Here is a 15,209-nt window from a genome sequence, read left to right as displayed (position 1 = left end):
ATCCTGGAGGCAGAATCCCCTGAAAATGAATGACATTCCAATAAGCGCGCAGGCTCGTGAAACTTCAAAGGAGTGGCAACCTGCCTGGTTGTCTCATCGGGAGCTCATTCTAGATATGTGTACGTAGCGTGTACAGTATATAGTGACAATGCAATGTATTCAGGAGGGCAGAACTTGCAGATAACTTGATTCTTTTTCTAAAACGGTGGTTTGTATGGAAATGAGAGACTCGGTCTCAAGCAATACGAACGTGTTGTTCCGTTATTGAAAACGGTACAGCACTTTTTCATGAGGATTTCACTGTTGCGCGGATATGTCTGGTGACAGGTTTGTTGTAGGCTACACAATACTGTGCACAGTCGACTAATGTCATTCCCAAATCGTGACCTATTAGACGGTGCTCCATACGTTGTTTATTTACAATATTTTTTTTTTGTTGTTGCTGGAAGTTAGTGTTATGAATGTGGATTACAGTTGTCTCATCGTCACAGACAGAGAAAGAATGTCTTTTAAAAAATGATTAACAGGCTTTTAGTTTTTATCTGAAGCTCTTTAATGGATACCTAATCACCACATCAATTACACTGTCAGACAAACCAATATAAAATACAACTAAATGTATCCACTCAGCCAGTTCCTCCACCCTGAACATTTTTTCTAGATATGTTGTTTCCTTGATTTGGGGATAGAAATATTTACATACTGTCCAAAAATATGTTCACATAAAAAGCAATAATCATTACATTCCATCCACACTCAAAGAAAAGCACTGGTAGGAGACCACAAAACAGACTGAACTCAGTAATGCTTCCCTTTTTCCTGCATTCTCTGGCAATACACACAAAAACATTGGTGGCATAAATAACGACCGTAAATACACATTTGTCTCATTAATTGCAAAGGCATAGTAGTTCCTTGAAAACATGAAGCATGAGTGGATTTTTACTATGTACCATAATCTCAGCTAGTGTCTCCCCACCTCAGGCTGCTGTACCCTCGAAGAAGCCAATAGCAAAATGCATAACTTTATAAAGGGACAAATGTCAGATTCCAAGACTGTAAAAAATGTAAAATTACACTGACACATTTGTTTAACATGACAACCCCATAAGTAACAAATCACATAATTCAGCATTATAACACATTATTCTAACAAATTAACATATCCCAAATAAATTTCAGTGAACAGACTGTCATATATTAATTTATGGGGGCAAGAGCTCTTAGAACAGACATGAAAGTCTGACACTGGAAGGAAAATAGACAAATATGTTAGTAGGTAAATACTTTTACAACAGGGATGTTTTTAATCATTTAAATAGTAAATAATACATTTGATTAAAATTTATTTAAATCTGAAAGGCACTATCTGAGAGTTCTTGTTTGCCACACAAGCAAGTAATCAGTCAAACAACATTAGAAAAAAAACTTTGGTCACATTGAAAGATGTTTTTAATTTTTCTTGCATGCTGGTTTTAGCCCTTTTATTCAATTACAGGATCCCCTGTTATTGAAAATTAAGTCCAGCTGTTCACAATGGCATCTGAGACTCATAGTACACATCCTGCCCTGGCTCCTCCTCAAATGTCACTTTGGCATCATCTGCATCCAGCTGAGGAAAAACAAAGCCAGGGTAAAACTGACATGCAAGCAATTGTCTACAATAAGAAAAACACATTAATATGCACACATGCTCTGCTCATTTCCTTTAATCCTCATAACATCAACACTGAAAACATCTATATCAAATAAGAAAAAATAAAAAATGATATTTTCAATCAGCTCAGCTGTAAGTGTCATCCCAAATCCAGACAATCCTGCTACTTAACTATGAGATGATTATGATGGTGTTGGAGTGAATAAACAACCATGTCTGTGGTGAAAAGGGGAAGTGCAGACTGCCCAATTGTTGCCACTTACACATTTCATCTCCAGCTCAGTGAATACCCGGCCGGTCATGAACATTCTCAGCGGGATGGTGAGGATGAGTACGAAGGGCAGAGCGAGGGAGGCTGGGCTGGACTTCACCATCCACAGCACTGCCAAGCACACCATCTGGATCAGAGTGAACATGTGCATCCTGCTGGTTTTCACCTGTAAGAGTGAGAGACAGGTGAACACAAGGCACATGATTTCTAATGCCTATTTTCACATTATTTTTGATTGAGAACATGTAGGACAGAGAGAGGTATAGGAGAGGACAATGATTAAACAGAGGCACAGAGAGAAATTGTTCTTATGAGTTTTGGGATTTCAGTCACATGGCAGGAGGTAAACATTTCACAAAATTTTTGCATGATCAATGCTTTGATTGTGGAATGCTTTCTTACAGATCTAAAGAAAACCTTACTCCGAATTTATTATAGGACCCATAAATAAATAAATAAATATATAATATATATGTGTGTTTATATATATGTAATATATATACACATACTAGACAATATATTTTTAGCTCAATCAATATGCTGGCAGTATATAGATTATTGCTGCTTTGGTATAGTGCAATATATTTCTGCTTGTCAAATATATTCAAAATTGTATTTACTTTAGGGCTAAGCAATATTTTTTCAATATATTACAATTGATGTTTTATTGTCATAGGGGTCAGCATGTCACCACATTAAATGATGACTCCAGTATTAAAAAAAATACAGTACAGTGCCATTGTTAAATAATAGGGGACAGATTTGTGTGACTGGATGTGATGTGGAGGGTAAGAGGGAAGCCCTTCTGATGGACAGCGGGTGGAAGACAGGGGGGCATGCAGAGGATGTAGCCGTGGTTGATATGGGATTTATGAAGAGGCAGGATAGTTCAGACTGTGGAGACAGAAGCAGAGGGAGGAGGGAGACTGCAGGACACCAGGGCCTGGATATGAAGAAATGGCATGGAAACATCAGCAAATTAGAAGTTAGGCTATTTACCATGGTGGCATAGGGATCCGATGGGTGGTACTTCTTGGGTATAAGCAGGAGTAGAATGCGGTCCCACAGCTGGATCCCACTGAGGGAGGTGATACCCATGTAAAGGAAGATCCCAAATAGAGCTGTCATGGGGATCATCTTCAGAATAGGCTCCATTAGAATGGACAGACCTGGTAACCGGAGGAGCACAGCACTTAGTTCTCGGAAGTGTGAAATGATCATTATATTACTTTTTCAAATTTTAAGTTGTCATTTCTCCTGTGGTCCACATCATTAAAATCCCAGTGAACATTGGGGAAGGCATGTGGTTAATGACAGGTTAATGATGCCTGACAGAACAAAAAGGACTCACCAACCAACAGTGCCACGAGAATTCCACTGACCCGCTGTTCCAGAACTTTCTCTATCTCAGGTTTTGGCCCCTTGCTCATGACGGTGAGGGCATTGGCATGGGTGACAGAACGCACGGTAGCAGCGCTCAGCCAGGGCACACCAAATATGGCGCTAAGGCCCCCCATGCTGACCAGGATCAGCAGGTCCAAGTGAAACCCAGAGCCTTTGGCCATCTTCCTCTCTGGCTTGCTCACAATCAGTCTGCCAGGGCACATCCACAGACAGAAGGTAAGGCACATGTGGAGGCTGACACTCGCACCAAGTGAGGCCAGGCTTTGAAAACACTACAATGCTCACAATTGATGTCACTCTATAGCAGCGTTTCCCAAACGTCTCCTGGAGGACCCTTGTCCTGCATGTTTTAGATCTCTCCCTGCTCCAACAGAGCTGATTTAAATGATCTGTTTGTTATTAAGCAGCTTCAGGAGTTCATAACAAGTTGATCATTTGAATCAGCTGTGTTGGAGCAGGGAGTGATATAAAACATGCAGGACAAGGGGTCCTCAAGGACAGGTTTGGGAAATGCTGCTCTATAGGTCATCTTTATGGGCAATTAGTTAAATGTGAAAAGCAGTCCCAGAGCATGAGAACCCAGTGGAAATCACAGAAGAGACCCAAAGTCCCTTCAGGAACTGAGCTGTGCTCGTATGAGGCACGCTATCGTGAAAAAATAGTTTTAATCAACTGAACAGCATGTCAGTGAGGAACATCACCCACGTGGTGATCTGGGACTCCAGGAATATGAGGATGAAGACAAGCATCGCCGGGACTACACAGCCGAACATCATCCAGACAGGAAATGCTTTCTTCTCACCCAAGGGGTTGATGATCCAGCCCCTTTCCTTAGGGTTGGACACCTGCAGACCCTTGGGCACCACTAGTTTCTGTGTGGCATGAACAGAGGGGACAAACAATGTCAACGTAACTTTTACATACTGCTCACAAAAAATAAATTGCAGAGGGTTGCAGGACCACACCCTTGCAAGTCGGACAATTTTGGGACATGTGACTATAAAAACAGAATGAATTCCCTCACAATTACCGGTTTTCTGACTTGACAATGTTTTTCAAGGCAACATTTCATTACATTCCGCTGAGCAGAGGAACAAGCCAATTTATCAGGTTCCTACCTTGTAAGGACATCCTGTTTCATATCAGCAGTAAGATGGGTAGCAGGACTTAGAGACATGTCTAAAGGTGAAGCCAAATTACTCTCTTTCATATTAATCTTGTGGACCCCAGTTGTGGTACCTGCAAGGCAGTGCTCACCTGAGTATAGGCGTCCTCAATGTTAATGTCCACAGCAATCATGATGAAAATTGCGATGGGGACACCGAAATCTCCAATTAGGCGACGGATCTGGAGATATAGAAGGCATTAAGCTCAACATACCAAATCGCAGTGGCAGATCAACCACAGATATACACAGAATGCAACATAGAATGCTGATGAAAAAAGGGGCTTCTGTGTGTCTTATCCTCATGCTCATGTCCTTATCTTCACACATGTAACTACCGGTGGACATGGGTAAACTGTCCTTGCCCAGACAGTGTCTATGCTACAGTACATGTATGTTGTGCTGGTATGATAATGAGATATGCCATTATACATACATGAAAAGTATATGCATACTAAAGGTTTTCACACATTAAACTCCAACTGCATATCCTCATCTACAATTGCTGTTACCACATCTTTTGCTACCTATCCTACTTTTTCCTCCAGTCAATCTCCATAATCATACTATTATGCCTATAGGTAACGCCACGAAAACTTACTTTGCCAGGCAGGAAATGGCCATTCTTGAATTGCCTAAGGAAGAATGCAATGAAGAAACATCCGAACATGAGGCACATAGAAAGCAAGGCAGTGTTGGGGTATGCTCTCTCCCGGCGAAAAACCAAGGTGGTAATGTTGCCAGTAATGTTGTCCATAATGTGTTTGTGGTCAAAAACAGGGTGGAAGGGGTCTTCCGCACTGGTGTTCAGGTGCTCATAGTTCAGAGTCAGAGGGTGTGCTTTGAAAATCTAGACACAAGAGGGAAACACAACATGATTTCTTTTACATTAGAGATAGTGAAGACAAGCAGTATCAGTGAGCAAGAGGTAGCATTATCGAAATAGTGGCATAAACTTGACAAGAGATATGGAAAATAAACACAGAAGAAAGGAAAGAAAATAAAGATGACTTGGAGGTATAAGAAGAACAGATGTGACAAAGGGGGGAGACAGGTATGTCACAAATGGGAGAGATGGGTTGGATTGGTGGGGGGGGGGGGGGGGTGTACCCTGATGAGCTTGGCAAACGTCTCGTAGATGAAGATGAGGGAAATGAGGATGGAGAAGATCTCTTGGGTGAAGCGTGAGATGAACCGGACCAGGAAGCTGCCCTCTACAGCGACGATGACCACCACGATGACCACCAGCCAGCCTCCCACCCACACCCGGCCCACGATGTACTCGATCCCCTGCGACTTACAGAACTGACAGCAGGCGTTCAATATTATTAGAATGGGGCTGTGCACTTCCATACATTTGGTGATGTGAGTTTAACACATTAAGATGATCTGGGCTTTTCACGATCACAACCATAGTCACAGTCACAATCACAACCATAGTCACAGTCACAATCACAACCATAGTCACAGTCACCATCACAACCTTCAGCATAGTTCACGTTAAAGAAAAACAGGCATGACCACCTCTGCAAAAGATGATAACAGAAGCAATGTGCTGTTTTCTCTTAAGTATAATGAATTGAGCTTGAATGGTTAATGTAAGGTGAGCATTGTTGGAGGCTAGTAACACCGGAGGGATGGAGCCCTAGCCTGTAGGAGGCACTCACTGCAAAGAAGGCCTCTTCAAAGACCAGCAGAGGTCCGGAGAAGCCAATGACCAGGACAGGCTGGGCTGCGATGAAACAGAAGATGATGCCCTGGATGGCGGTGGAGATCATCAGCTCGGACACGCCCATCATGTTGTCTGTCTTGTCGGCTGGAAAGGGCACGGGTGCGAAGGGGCAGAAAGGGCAGGTCAGCTGACAAAGTGAAGCCTGACTGGTGTTTTCCTTCTCATCACACCGGCCAGCGTATGAGATGCACACCCCATCACACACTCAGCAGAGCACCTCACCCAGCAGGCCCCCAAAAGTGATGGCAGGCGACAGGGCGGCGAAGTAGATGAAGATGACAGCGGCCAGGACCTGGGCATTGAGTGCGTCAGTGATGTCGCTGACATAGTGGCGGTATCGTCTCCTCAAGTCTTTCATCATTCCACCGAACGGCCGCCCAGTTCGTGCGAGAGGGTCCTCCGGTGGCGGCACATCAGCTTTGGAAACTAGCAAAAATACACTTTCAGTTTTACATCAAAAGAAAGACAAAGACATCTAATGACACACACTTTGAGTTTACTTATTGTACTAAATGGAAATTTAAGTGTTGTCTTTTATCAAAGCTTAAAATGTTGTACACATAAACACAGACTATGTAGATGTGTTGTTGCATGTGTACTTGCAGGTGTGTATGTGTATGGAAGTATATGAGTGAATGCGTGCACAAGTGTGTGTGTGTTTATATATATTGGAGGCAGTGTAGCCAAGTGGTTAAGGAGCAGGCCTCTCAGCCAAAGGGTTTCCTGTTCAATTCCCCACTAGGGCACTGCTGCTGTACCCTTGAGCAAGGTACTTAACCCACAATTGCCTCAGTAAATATCCAGCTATAGAAATGGATAACATTGTAAAAAACTATAACCGGTGTGTCACAACTCAGGCAAGGACTCAGACGCGGACCACGGGAGCTTCGGGTTCCAAGTGAGTATATTGCAAACATCAGACAAAATAACGGAATCAAAACAGGCAGGGTCGAGACCAGGAAGGCAGTCCGTGGGCAAAACCAGGGTCAGGAACCAAGTAGGCAGGCAATCAGGCAAACTGGGCAAGGTGGCAGGCAAAAACAAAGTCGAGGCACACGCAGGGTCAAAATCGGGAACTCACAGACAGAAAACCGGCGGGGGCGAAACAGGCGAGAAACACTGCTACAAACTAGCAACGAGACAAAGACATGCAGGGAAGATATAGGGCTGGGCTGATGAGGTGATGGGAAGCAGAGGGCAGGCAGGCAGGTGGCAGCGATCTGGCTGGTGTGCAAAGGAAAACAAAAGCACATGGACACACATAGACAGACAGGGGGAAAACAACAACAACAGCTAGGGGGCAAGAGCACTGACAACTGCTAATAATATATTATGTGTGTATATAGTATCTTTGAGCGTAAGATAGTAAGACAGTGTCTTATTGTGTGTTTATATCTGTAAGTATGAGTGTCAGAGTATGTGAGTGTCTATATATGTGTGTATGTAGTATGTTTCAGTAGGAGAGTATGTGTGTCTGAGTGTGCGTATGCATGTGTAAATGTGTGTCCTCACTTCTGCGGGGCTTGGCATTGAGGGACAGCAGAGGGTCTGCAGGGCGGCAGCGGTCCTGCAGGAGCCTCTTCTGGAAGCCGATTACGGACTTCAGCATGGACTCGTTCTGAATTTCTGTGGGTGGGATCACGATGCTGCAGTCCATGAACTCAGCGAGGGCGTCCGTCAGCTCACGTTCACCCTGGGCCTGGAACGCTGCTAGGTTGAACACCTGGGGAACAGAGCCCAACAAACTGGAATGTGACCTAGTGATGCATCGTAACCCCATTCCTACCTTTTCCCCATATCCCAGTTCCCCCGTTCTCCCTCACCCTCTCCCAGCCCCTCTTGCCAAATTATCATTTTCTATTACACCCTTTCTCTCCTTCTCCTCATCTTTCTACCTTCTCTCCCTCCCTCACCTTGTCTGCCATCAATGCTGCCATGGCCCGTCCCATCTCGTGGTAATCCATGCCAATCTGACTGGGTCCCACCAGCACAAAAATGAAGCGGACCGGCACTGGCGCCTCTAGAGCCGACTCCAGTACCACTGCCTCCTTCAGCCTCACAAAGGCCACAGTGGGCTTCTGCAGGAAGTCCAGCGTCCCTGACACCAACACACAACAGCATTCTTCCCATCACTGCAGCACACTCACAAACACTACACACTCTGTTTAGCCATGCCTTGCACCTGGCAGTCATTCAAGATCTCTGGAATTAAAACTGTGATAATATTTGTAATATTTCACTTTCACTCCTAACACTGCTTTTCTTCGATTAGACAAAAAAAAACTGATTTGATTAATTTATTGTTGTAGAATAGGTGTTAACTTTTTTGGAAATACATCTGTTCAGGCTTAAAAATAATTTCAAGCTATTTCAAAAAAGAAAAGCAACTTAATTGCTGTGAAGAACATTCTGCAGAGCGGATGCTTGCGCTTGATTTGATGGTAGTGTCAGTGGTTTACTCACTGGCTGTCTAGCAATTCACAGCTACCCATGCTTCGCAGTTTGCAGTGGGTTGTTTCCTCAGTTTCACACTTACCTACAAGAACCATTGATGCCTCCACAGCATCAGACGCGTCTCTCTAGAATAGGGGTGAAAATCCAGGGGTCAAAGTTCATGAAAATACTCCAGCCACACACAACTGTTAGCCACACACATATTTTAGCCCACCACTATTGCATTCATTCATTCATTCATTCATTCATTCCCCTTGGCCTCAGTGGCATGGATATTATAACAAATACTGATTGAATTAAGAGGAGACATGAAGAAGGCGACAGAGCAGGAGAGTGGCCTTACCCTCTCTCTGACGGAGAAGGACTCCATCTCCATCCCAGCAGCAAGGGCCTGCGTTTCCTTTGGCTCTGATTGGCTGCGGACAGTGGCATCTCAGGGTCAATATCAAATGTCAGACTGAACTGAAATTTTCCCATTATGTAGAGAAATCTCCCAGTGAGCATGGTGTAGGGACACCTCCAACTGTGCTGTGGTTGGTACATATTAAGATTTGTGGGAAAACTGTGTTATGGCTACAGTGCTTTGATGCAAGGTACAAGGTGGTAAGGAGAAACAGTCATATGACAGAAATTTTGCCACAGTGCAGACCAGGTACATCAGTCCACTACAATCCAGGTATGACAATACACTACATTCCAGTGGTGTCAGAATAATACATTCTTTCATGTCAATACAATACAGTACAGCTGCACAGATGTGGTAGAGTGTGTGATAGAAGTGTGTATATGTGTGTTACCTGCGGTTCTGCAGCAGTGACTTCAGCACACCGTCACGGTCACTCTGGCCGATCTCCTTCTTGTTCACAAGCTCATCCACTATCTTTTCAGCAATGCTGCTCAGGGTGCGTTCCTCCCGGTCCAGCATTACCACACCTGGACATTGCCGTGCCAGAGGCAGGCAGGGGCAGGCAAGATGGAGAGAGAAACGAAAAGTGGACATGAGGGACAGCAAATCAGGGAGGTGAGAAAAGAGAGGCGGGGCGGTAGACATGGGTAGAGAGACCAATCAGACACTCAGCAGGGACAAAGGGAACAAGAAAAGGGAACAGACGAAGATCAAACAGAAGCAAAACAGCAAATGTGACATTTGCAGCAGAGTCCCACACAAGCCCATTGTGCATGTGTGTGTGTGTGTGTGTGAGTGCATGAGAGAGGGAGCATGTCACTGTTTTTGAGGACTAATATGCTTGTATGTGTGTGTCACAGTTTCAGTGCATTTCTGTGTGTGTGCGTTTGCTTCCATGGCATACACACCAGAGGAGATAACATTCCAGCATTACAAGAGTCAGAATTCCAAAAGCCCCAGAAGAGGAAGATTGACACTGGACTTCACCTTTGTTTCTTTTCTCATTCAAGTCCATATTTGTTGTACATTGTATCTTCTAAAATAATTAGTCAATATGTACAGGCTTTAACTCACTATCATCAATAACTGAGTTTTCTACTATTCAGGAAAGGGTTTTGACTCCAAAAGGATGAAATGTCAAGCCACCCTCTTACACACGATTCTCGAAATGAATTATGAAAATAGAATAAAATTATGTACACAATACAATTGTACACAAATACAATTGTTTAAACCTTCAGGAATTTAAATCACATAGGAATGCAAAAGTTAACTATGCCCAACAATTCCAACTCTATTTGCCTGTATTACAACTCAAAGGTTCTCACAATGTTACACTAGAGACACTCCAGATACGCTCCAGATACATTTCGAAAACCTAACTATTTGCGCCATCTAGTGGTTAAATTGTAAATAACAGCGATCACCCAGGTGTGGAAAAAATTCCAGTCATTCATTAACTTCTAGGTAGGTTGGCTGTTGACTGGATGTTCCTGATTTCTAGGGACAATTTGTGATTTATTTCCAGAAATAACCTGTCCCCTAAACTACCCTTGCTAAGCAACTCATAAAATACCACTAAAAGAGAATTTTTGGCAAATTTACATTTACACTATAGCATTTCATGTTGTGCAAGCTAACATGACTTGTGCCGTCAGGAAGTAATATAAAGAAGTATTACTAAGAAAATCACTATTCTTCAATGGCAAAAATTCTGTTCTATTCTATTCTATTTCTGTATTATCTTTATCTTCATGTTGATTATTTTTCACATTAATGTCTTTGTGTATTAAGTGTGAGAAATATAAAATAATAGCCACGAAGATAGCCACAGTGATATCCGAAAGGCACATTATTGGCGAGATGTATAAATCTCTTTTATGAAATAGATAAAAATTTACATTAAATTTGTATCCAAAATTGCTTTGCTCTATTTTAAACCATTTTAAATTGAGTGGGATACCCTCCCCTCTTTCAGTCTGTTTGAAAGCGGTGAGCAGTTTGACATTTCACGCTTTTAGGAAGTCTATTTACCATCAACGGAATCCTAAAAATAAACTGATTACCCATAGGTGGAAAATATCATCTGAAATCATGGTTTCTGCTGCCAATGGACATATCACCTCTTGCGCTCTCATCTGCACTCACAGTCTCACCTGTGCTCACTGTTGCACTTACTCTTGTGGTCAGCCCAGCGTTCATGGTCTCACCTGTGCTCATGGTTACATCTGCTTCCATGGCCAGATGCTTTGCTCACGGCCTCACCTGTGCTCATGGTCTTGCGCAGCTGGATCAGGCTCTTGAAGGTCAGGTAAGAGATATGAGAGGCGCCCCAGCCGCCCGCCTCTGGGTCGTAGTTCTCCTCGTACCCCACCCATCGCCCGGTCTCCTGCCAGTAGCCCTGCTGGTTCTGGTCCTTCATGAGTTCGTTCAGCTCCACGTAGGCCTGCAGGACACAGAGAGCACATGGGGGGTGCAGTTCACAGCACCGATGGCTAACATTCAGCCCCAGCGGACACCGGCACTGGCCACACCAATAAATCACAAACACACGCCGGTCTGAAGATCAGTCTGGAGGGCTCCTTCATGCTCAGCGCTTTGCAACGCGTGACCTGTGGCGTGGAGACAGCATGCAGCTCGTGTCTACAGCGTAAACACATTGGCTGATCTCCTGCCTGTCCGCTGGGCTCCGCTGCTGTCCGCTGGGGTATGTGAGCAAAATGAGGGGCCATGTTTGAACTGTAAACATGTGGCGTGTGTGTGGCACAGGAGCAGGCTCTGCAGGAGAGCCAGTGGGGAGGGATGCTCTCTGAGTGAGCAGTGTCTGCAGCCTGCACTCTAGCGGAGGATGTCAATTATAATAAAGTCATTGGCCCTCCATATACTTATGATGGGGGAAAATAACAGTCATCTACATCTGATACAAGCACCACCCTAGAGGTTGGCAAGGGACTGTCTATCATGTTCAAATATACTGCCTTCATGCAGAGGTCTTTGTGTGGAATGATGCCAAATTGTTGAACTTCTGAAAATATTAAGCTACATTTCTTATATTTTATGAGATTCACTTACCTGGCAGTTTGCTTTGGAGTTGGCGTTGGTGTTCACGTTCAGTCCAGCTAAAACACAAAGAGATGGATTCTAATTCATTCAGCTTACATACTCCTTCCCATGGTGCTTATTTCTGACGTTGGACTGCAGTTAAGTTTGTAATGTGTATAAGCACATGTTTTCTTCTTCGAAACAGTTAAAACAATGTATTGAAGTTGTTAAAATTCTTAATATGCACTGATGCACACATGCACATACACTCATACACATGTGATCGTACACACACACACACACACAGAGCAAATGCTCACCCACCAAGACCTTAGGACAGTCTTGAGCACATAGTTGTTCCTGACAACAGTCTTGACTATTTCCAAAACAGCACTTTCCTCCTCCCAGCACCTCAAGCAGGTAATGATCTGGCGTACATCAAGTACCAGATTCAACTGACACAGCATTGTCTAGAAAGACATCAACCCTGTTACTGCGTTTGTATGCGTGCGAGAGCGTGTGCCTTTGTGTTTGTGTGTGTGTCTTTGTGTTTGTGTGCTTGCATTTTTCTGTGTCTATATGTGTACGTGCCTGTGTTTGTTTTCTGAATGGGATTTATTAGCCTCCCTCATACTGGCAGGACAGCAAAATATGGGCCATAGGATGTGAGAAGGCTAAATGGAAAGTGGGTTATTCGTGAGGTGTTAAGAAATTGAGGAACATACAGTTTCAAATGCCTCTCGATTATACTGTCCAGATGTTGGATGACACGTCATAAATAGTGCAGAAACAATATGGAGGTCTCTGAATGAACAGAATCATCTTCATTCCATTAGTTTGCTAGTCTGTTCCTCAGCCAACATGAGTGTGTTCTGTTCCTTTCACATTAAAAGAATGATAACTATAAAGTCACCCACTCTCTCAGAAAATAGATTTATTTAACCTATGAAATGAGAATAATGTAACTGTCACCACTACTGCAGTTCTTTCTAGTGGAATTATTGCTACCATATCTGATTATTCAAATGAAAAATTTTTATTCACCGTCCAATTCCACCTGTTCTGCACTTGATGTTTGACAATGCTTGATAATGAATGCTGGTGTCCAGTGTGGTGTTTGTCACCACACGTATAAGTGCGTTTATTAAGTGACTACTGTAGAGTTATTCTGCTGAAGCAGCAAAGCCTGTGACCCATGAATCAATGCACTCAGATACACGGTGATGTCAAATATCCCATAAATGCAGTTTTCTTTAACCAGCTTCTCACTGCTTTGATTTTTTTTCATAGCCTTTCTTCCTGTTAGAGTATCACAAAATTACAAAGCACAGCATGTCACCCTGTATAGCTGCTCGAGAAAATTTGGTGAGGATACAGCACTTACCTTTGCCCAGGTACCAGCCGACCAGCAGTGACTGACCACCACCATGTAAAAAAACGTGTGACCAGGCTATATATACGCCTTCCTCCCCTCCATACCTGGGGCCCTCAATGAGCAACACACACACACACACACACACATTGACACATGCATTCCAGTGTGTGATTCCACTCATAATATTGATAGTAAACAGCGCCACTTGATAACCAAAGACCGGTCAGGCAGTGTAATTATCCCTGCTGCTCTTATCATTCTTTTAGTGCTGTTTGGAATAAATACAGGCTGGGATGACAAAACCCCACTCACCTTCAAGGTCTGGGTAGATGGTGATCCTCTGGATGTAAGGGTCACCCTCCTGCTGTTGATGCAGTTCCAGGTCAAAGCTGCCACTGTGGCCTGTGGGACTGTGGGACCTGCAGGGTGAATGGGCAGAGAGCTGTCATCTGGGCCAGCCAAGACCCAAGGGAGGCTGCTCCTTCTCCACATCACTTCACTGCACCTTTCTGTTCTCAGAATGTCCCCCAAAATATGCGTGAGAGAAAGGACGAACTATCTGCAAAGCAGTGCAATCGATCCTGACACAGAGAGAAGAATCTGGGATCTTTGGATATGCTCCCTCAGCGGACATACAGCAGCACTGTATTTAAACGTGATAACGAATTTTATATTTGTTTTTTATCAAGATGTTTTTGTATTGTTATTTCTTTAATGCTTTGATCTTAGACAGACAGTTTCCATGGGTTCCTGCAATATCTGCAGTGAATGTTGGAAATACAGGTGATTGTCCTATTGCTTTATGCCTGACCATTTTTTGTCTACGCTACAGACCTGTCATATGTCATCGGTGAGTTGCTGATTCAGACCAATGATATTTTGCCATGGAGACATAAGCCTTTTGATTAGCTTATATGAATCAATGAATGACAGCTCATGTTAGTTCTGCTCATTATGGAATTCATGAAGCCTCGCTTTGCCATCACTAGTCCTGCCAAAGACTGGAATATACTTCTATCCCAGACCATAGTAAGGGTGCACTATTATTGAACACCAATAGGGGGCATACTCCTATCCTAGACCAAAGGGGGGGGGGGGGGGCACTCCTATCTTAGACCAGGAGGAGGTGCACTTCTATCAAGGCCAATAGAAATACAGTACATTGTAAAATGTCTGTCAATTGATCATTTTAGGGTGACACATAAAACATGGACTTGAACTGATGTGCAAAGGACAATGAGTCCACTCAGCACAAAGTCTTGCCGGGCTCAGAGGCCAAGGAGAACTCACAGTGTGAAAGGAGAGAAGGGAGAGTCACCTTCCTCATAGGACACATCATTGTCCTGGGGAGAGAAAGAGTTAGGAGTAATAATGTCACAGCAGTACAAGACTGCTTTGACAGACTTTCGCTGTTAGCAGTACCGACCAAAGACACCGTTTAGAAGAAGGATATTGAGAGTATTATGCATGTTTTTATTTATTTCTGAAAAGTATTTCCCTGCCTTCTTTCAATTAAAAAATGTCTTGTTTGACTTACCGGACAAAATGAAAGATTGGTTGCCATTGGTGTGTCTCAGTGCTTGTGCAGTCTGTCACTCCTAGCGTTCTCAGCAGTGCTTTGACATAACCTTAGAACATACACATCTATCATTTTCAAAGTCTGAAAAAAAGTGTTCAGCAGTTTTAGGAATGTGAGTATTCTC

General features: G+C 43.5%; 1 protein-coding gene across 1 annotated transcript; it reads right to left on the bottom strand.

The window, feature by feature from the left end:
* Positions 1–590: 590 nt before the first annotated feature.
* Positions 591–13,607, bottom strand: LOC118768809 (band 3 anion exchange protein-like). Its single transcript, XM_036515783.1, has 18 exons — positions 13,516–13,607; positions 12,162–12,208; positions 11,355–11,535; positions 9,481–9,616; positions 9,027–9,099; positions 8,766–8,808; positions 8,143–8,327; positions 7,742–7,952; positions 6,452–6,655; positions 6,165–6,313; positions 5,608–5,802; positions 5,099–5,347; positions 4,590–4,679; positions 4,038–4,204; positions 3,280–3,521; positions 2,928–3,097; positions 1,921–2,094; positions 591–1,612 (listed from the first exon to the last, which is right to left on the bottom strand). The coding sequence occupies exons 3-18, from the start codon at positions 11,509–11,511 to the stop codon at positions 1,532–1,534; spliced, it is 2,526 nt and encodes an 841-aa protein (XP_036371676.1). The 5' UTR covers positions 11,512–11,535; positions 12,162–12,208; positions 13,516–13,607; the 3' UTR covers positions 591–1,531.
* Positions 13,608–15,209: the final 1,602 nt, after the last annotated feature.

This window comes from Megalops cyprinoides, chromosome 1 (genome assembly GCF_013368585.1).
Source record: "Megalops cyprinoides isolate fMegCyp1 chromosome 1, fMegCyp1.pri, whole genome shotgun sequence".
NCBI lineage: Eukaryota > Metazoa > Chordata > Actinopteri > Elopiformes > Megalopidae > Megalops > Megalops cyprinoides.
This window is presented reverse-complemented; position numbering and strand designations above follow the sequence as displayed.